Source organism: Diorhabda sublineata, chromosome X (assembly GCF_026230105.1).
Source record: "Diorhabda sublineata isolate icDioSubl1.1 chromosome X, icDioSubl1.1, whole genome shotgun sequence".
Lineage (NCBI taxonomy): Eukaryota > Metazoa > Arthropoda > Insecta > Coleoptera > Chrysomelidae > Diorhabda > Diorhabda sublineata.
Window position 1 is genome coordinate 9,887,067 of NC_079485.1, and position 6,508 is coordinate 9,893,574.

General features: G+C 26.4%; 1 protein-coding gene across 1 annotated transcript; it reads left to right on the top strand.

The window, feature by feature from the left end:
• The first annotated feature begins 475 nt into the window (after positions 1–475).
• LOC130450864 (transcriptional adapter 3) lies at positions 476–4,955 on the top strand. The gene is made up of 8 exons (XM_056789541.1): positions 476–501; positions 564–769; positions 1,077–1,246; positions 1,568–1,705; positions 1,768–1,946; positions 2,782–2,903; positions 3,110–3,231; positions 3,744–4,955. The coding sequence occupies exons 2-8, from the start codon at positions 577–579 to the stop codon at positions 4,101–4,103; spliced, it is 1,284 nt and encodes a 427-aa protein (XP_056645519.1). The 5' UTR covers positions 476–501; positions 564–576; the 3' UTR covers positions 4,104–4,955.
• The last annotated feature ends 1,553 nt before the right edge of the window (positions 4,956–6,508 follow it).

Genomic DNA, 6,508 nt, shown 5'->3' on the forward strand with positions numbered 1-6,508 from the left:
GCACAGTTTGGTCTCCCAGAAACTTGTTACATATTATGATCGCTTCATTATAAACATGTGAATTGTCAAGTGTTATATTGATCAAATTTCAAATATTAGTTTGCGCTTTTTTCTTCCTATTGGGTTGTTAATAGTTGTTCACATATTTATAGTTCCTGAGAAAAATCAAATATAGTACATCTAGGAAACTTCTATTGCAGTTGATCGCTCTAATTTCGAAGGTTCCATCTATTTTTTCTGTGTGTTTTGATTCCAAATATCAGATGTTTGTAGAGTCCTAACAAACATAGATGGATTAAACCATGTATCACATAATCACATACAAATAAAAATATGAATCATTCTAAAAGCACAGAACTGTGGAAACCTCTATGAATATAACTTATCTATATGTAAAACTCTCCAATGCACAGTTTGTTCAGAGAGAAACTTTTTACATAACGTAACATCATAATTTGTCATATGTCAATTGATAGTTGGTTACACTGCTTATACTTAAAGGTTTGGTTTGGGTTTCTCTTTTTTAGCGATTTGGTTTTAAATAGTTGTTCACATGTTTTTAGGATTCTAAGGAAGATGAATGGATCAAAGCGTGTAGCACATACGACACCAAAGAATAATGTCCGATACAGTGGGAAGTTGAAAGATATACTACAGTCTTCAACATCAAGACATAAATCTGAAGGAAAAGTTGTGGAACCTGACCTATTGAATATTCCAGTTATTAAACAAAGTGAAAATGCAAAACTGCTACCAAAATATACTTCAAGTAAAAGATTCATTTATGTAGCTTGCAATTTATAAATTTTAAAAATTACAGAATTAACTGAAACTTTTGTTCTTTTGTCAGTGTATACAAACAAATGAATGGTAAAATTGAAGTTTTAATTCAAAATAAGTGGCATATTTGTATTGCATTTGTGATAAAATAGTGTTTGAACATTTTGAAGGATTATTAAAACTGAACATTTACATTATTCATCTTTGAAAAGTAGAAATAGGAATAACAAAAAATGAACTGATATATTTTCAAATGCAGCAATTTGTTTTTATTCAGTACATAAATTGTTTTTCAGTTTTGGCTAAAACAGGAGAAGACAGTGTTTCTATGGATGATTTGGATTTATTACAACAAGATTTAGAAAAACTTTTGTCTACTAGTGCAGTTAGAATTAGATATTTACTTGCTGAAATAGGGGAAATTGATAAAAATGATGAAAGTCATGAGAGAAAAGCACATGTTAAAGTAGGTAATTGAAATATACGGAAGGTCATCTCGAAAACAACATAGTTATATTTTTTCTTAATCTCATTAATTCTTTTCAAGCAAATGAAGATACATTGGATAATCTTGTACTATGAAGAGCTTATGTCATTGGATAAACTTAATGTATAATATAATGTATATTCACAAGATTAGGGCACCAAAACTAACATCAAAACATTCATAGACTCCAATTTATTATGTGACTTTTTGGTTATCTTTTGTGGTATTGACATTCTAACAAAATATCTACATATCAATTTTTAATTATTCTGTAAGTATGCTAATTCTAATTTTTTTCAGACTTCCTTAAAAAGGAAACGGATAGATGAAAAACCCAAGTTTAAGGATTTTAAAGTTACTTTACCAAAAAATAATTCAGATAAATTCTGGGCTTCAATTGAACCTTTCTGTGTCAGTGTCACCAAAGATGATGTTGCTGTAAGTTGATGATATTTATGGTATTTATATTAATAAGAAATTTAATATATTTTCCATTGTAGTTTTTAGATTGTATAATTAAAGAATTCTCTAGAGAAATTGATATAAAAATTCCCGAAATTGGTGAGCATTATGCGAATGGATGGTCAGAAGATATAATGAATGATGAGCAAAACCTAGGAAAGTCACATAATAAGAAGACTGCTACCACAAATGAAATCAAGAAAAGTGGATTGAACACGTAAGCATTCTAATTTGTTTTAAGATCCATCATAGTTTAATTTTTATATTGAATATTATCTTCATCTATAGTACAGAAGTGTTTATGTTCAAATTAGATGTATGTATTAGAATAATCCACAATTTTTCTCCAGGTTTTTAAAGAAGTTATTTCTCAAGTATTGATATTGTTTAATTAGTTGATAGAATATAGTATTTTGTTTCTTAAATAATTATTAAAAAATATTCTTTATGTATATACTCCTAGGTGGGCACATCCCCATAAGTTTATATTGTATGTAAGGGACCTATTACCTCTGCTTAATCTGGTGTTTTTAAAACTAAATAGATGGCTGGAGTGAAGTTTTCTCTGTTCACTATATTGGTCTTATAGATTATTCAAGACACTAAGTTCTCTTATATTTGAAATCCGGCATAATAGATTTTTATTTTGTCCATGAAATATTTATCAATTCCTATTACCCAATCAGTTACTATTCACTTAATTATTCAAATCTTCTGTTCATAGCTGCTGTTTATTTTGAGAACATTGACATTTTTTTGGCATTTTAAGAAAATTCTTTTGAAATTATTTGAAATTTTGATATAATCATTTTTCAATGAAATATTATTGAGTATATTCAATACAAATTGAATATTTGTTTTCTAATTCTTGCACTTTCTATAAATGCTATAGTTTATAGACAACCATGTTTTGGACCTTAATGGTAGAGAAAGTCAAATATACCCAAATATATTGAATGAAATATATAAAAAATGATAAGTATCTTGATGTATAACTTATTCATTATTTTCATTCTGCATTTTTTATCAAATTTTTGTTAATTTTGTTTTAGGTTGGTAGAAACTTTTTCCATTCCACAAACTCAAAGGCTTTTAGCAGGTCTTTTAGAAGAAAAAGTATTGACAAATCACCCAAAAAATGGAGAAAATGGTATTAAGATCCATAAACTGAGATGTAAGTTTGAAAATTTTTGTGTTCATATATTTTTCTTTTGGGTATAATTTGATGAAACATGTGTTTATATTGTAATATTTCATTCTGGTCTGGTCTTTTCAAAAATATTAGCGATATAAATTTTTCCAAACAATTTGCAATAGTCATGTAGTCAAAATAATAAGAAGTACAGGTATTTATATTAAACAAATGTATTTGCTTTTTAGCATCCGATTTTTCAAAATTGAAATCTTCAACAGGTGGCCAAAAAATAGGCACATGTTTAGATAGGAGATTGAAAAAGGAACTCGTGGAACAAGGTATTCTTACTATAGAAGATTTAACTATGGTAAGCAATCTATGATGACTGAAGTTAAGACGAAAATTTTAAGTCCACAGCTAACTTTGATGTTTCACTGAGAAAGTTCCTGATCTGATGATGGCAAATGAGATGAGAAGCATACATTTCTTTGGTTACTTAGTGTATTGTAACTGTTTTCCCCTTGGATAGTATTTATTACAGTCTAATAATTACAAAATTTTAAGAGTGGCTTCTTATATTTATTAATTTCTTCTATTTTCTATTAGTTATTAATTTTTAATAGAATTTAACTATAAGGAAATGAAATAAATTAACAATTGTTTAAGAAACTTGACTTAGTTTAGTATGAAATTATGGAACATCTTCATAAAGATTATGGACACAAAGGAAGACAATATTTGCTAAGTGAATAATGGGTGGTAATAAGGTTGTGAATGAAGGAAATAGGGGAGATTTCTATGACAAATATAATGTTTAGTAATGGCAAAGTTGAAAGCTCACTCTATAATCCTTAATATATACTCATTGTTTTTTTGTAGAATGCACCAGAAGATGAAATATTGAGTGAAATTAAGAAATGCCAACAAGAACTGACCACTGTAAACGAGTATAACTTAGAAGAATTGAACAAATTAAGGTCCCTCGTATTAAATGATTTACATTCCAATGAAGTAAAGGAACAACTAGAAGAAGTAGACAAAGAAGTATTGGATTTGTACAACCAAATTGTAGTAACGCGGAAAACAGCACAGCAAGAAGAAGGGGATGATTTTGATAAAACAATATTTTCTGAACAAATAAAGAAAGAGTTTGAAACTCAAACTGATGCCTTATTAAAACAACAAATAGAACTTAATAAAAATATTAACGGTCTTACAGATATGCAACTGATTTATTGATGGTTGAATTCAATATAATTCGGTAATATTTCAATATTTGATTTGTAGATTCCCTGATTAAAAAGTACACTTTTCATATGTGATAATTTGAAGTTTTTCCGTGTTAATGGGTTTCATATATTCTTGCTGTTTTCTTTGCATGCAACTAATGTAGGTTTACTCATTAAGAATATTTCTATTGATATTTTCTATTCTCTCCTACTACTTTAATGGAAGATTTGTTTTAAGCATTTTCATATTTGCTTATATAAATCTTAGGTGTTCTCGTTTTAGTACAAAGAAAAGTTTTCAGAATTGCTTTTGGATATAATGAAGCTATCTGCACATTTATTCATTATGATAGAATCTGGTGGGAAATGCTGTGTGTACAAAATTCGACTTAGTAGAAACTAGTTTTGTATTGAACATCCCACATTGTCCAACTGAAGTTTTCTATTCTTGCCAATTGTACTTATATAAAGGATATTGAAAAATATTCAACAATCTATTTTGAACATTTTTCTGCTTCTAAAATTAAAAGAAACATTTCATTCACATTATGCCCATTGCACTAGTGCTAAAAGATTAATAATAGTCCTGAATTATTGTTTTAAAAAATTTATTTATAGGGAATTTACAAAACATAGTGTTACAGAGTAGATTGTCAAATTATATTGAAAATATGATTTTCTCAATTTATAACAATCTTGCATGCATCTATTTAATTATTATATCAAGCTGTTCTCCGGTATTGGTTGGAAATTTTGTTGCATTTTGATATTATCAAAGATTGCTGATAGTGACTTATCTAGCAAGAAATTAATTTGACAGTCTTTTAAGAATATTCATAGCCTTTATAGTGTAATGTATAAAGTATATTAGATTTTTTAGATTATTGATTATTTATATATCGATAGTTTACCAACAATCAAGGAAAATTATATTTTTTTAATTATTAACCTTATTTAGAATGTAAGGCATTCATAATTTTGCCGAATATGTCCAAAGAGAACACAACTGCACTTTATATTATTATTATTTCATTACCAAGCAGTGGAATGTTTAGAAGGAAATTCTATTTGTCCAAATAAACTACTTATGTATGTAGTAAAATAAATAATGAACTGGATTTGTGAACTGTTAAAAAAGTTTTCCAAATACTTTGGATATAATTTTAAAAAGAATGGATGCTTGAATATTAAATGTTCACATAATCTAAGATATGATTTTCATTCTTATTTTTTCAGTATTTATATATCTTTATTTACACTATACTTGAATTATATTATTTCATTTCACAAATTTATGATATTGATAAATTTGATGAACTACTCAATTTATCAAATTAAATATATATATATATATATATATATATATATATATATATATATATATATATATATATTCATATATTTGAAAGGCTACAAATATAAATTCTGTGATATTTTGTTGACTGTTCTCAGAAGGAATATAGAGAGAATGTTTTACTGTAGATCACTTTTTTATCTACTCCAGACTACTATAGATTATTTTGTTGCACCTCTACAGGATTTTACTTGGTAGGTAACAAATTTTGCAACAGTAAGTCGTATCTATAAATAGGTATGAATTGTATGTGTACTTTAAATTATAATTTTGTCCAAAAGCTCTCTGAAACAAAACAATTTTTGGAAGAAAATATAATTGCATTCTTGCAGTACTAAGAATAGTATTACAAGAACTTTTCCCAATATTACATTGTTTTTATAGTGAGCAGTGGATAATTGACACCAATTTATATATATATTATATATATATATATATATATATATATATATATATATATATATATATATATATATATATATATATATATATATATTGGCATGTTTGATTTATCAAATGTGCTGTTAACAATCAATAACCATACACATAATCAAAATGGCAGTTTTTATGAATTTATGGATAGTCTATGAAGGCATCAATCAAAATAGTTGATATATTGAATTATAGAATTTACACCTTGTCTATTCACACCATTATAATGTAACTTTTTAATTAAGCCTGCTATTATTTATTTACATAATTAATAGTTTTGATCGCGGATAGATCACACGTGAAATTAGCATTTAATCTTGTGGCCATTTACAAACTATTCATTTTATTACATTAGTAGTCATTCTTCATGTGGAGTGGTTATTGTGACGAAAAAATGGTTTATATTATAAGTAATTTGATGACAATTATGTTTATTAAATTTAGTAGATTGTTATCAATCTATTTATTGATTTTAGAAAAACAAATATATCAAATATATACCAAGGGACAGCTTGAATCAATATATATATATATATATATATATATATATATATATATATATATAGTGCTTTTCAAATAAAAGTATCCACCTTTAATAACTTTTGTAATACTGGTATTTAGAAAAAATC

Bases quoted from the DNA above. Each gene is read 5' to 3' on its own strand.
- LOC130450864 (XM_056789541.1), top strand. From the start codon at position 577: ATGAATGGATCAAAGCGTGTAGCACATACGACACCAAAGAATAATGTC. The intron at 770-1,076 runs GTAAAAGATTCA...ATTGTTTTTCAG, and splicing joins GCTACCAAAATATACTTCAA to TTTTGGCTAAAACAGGAGAA. The intron at 1,247-1,567 runs GTAGGTAATTGA...AATTTTTTTCAG, and splicing joins AGAGAAAAGCACATGTTAAA to ACTTCCTTAAAAAGGAAACG.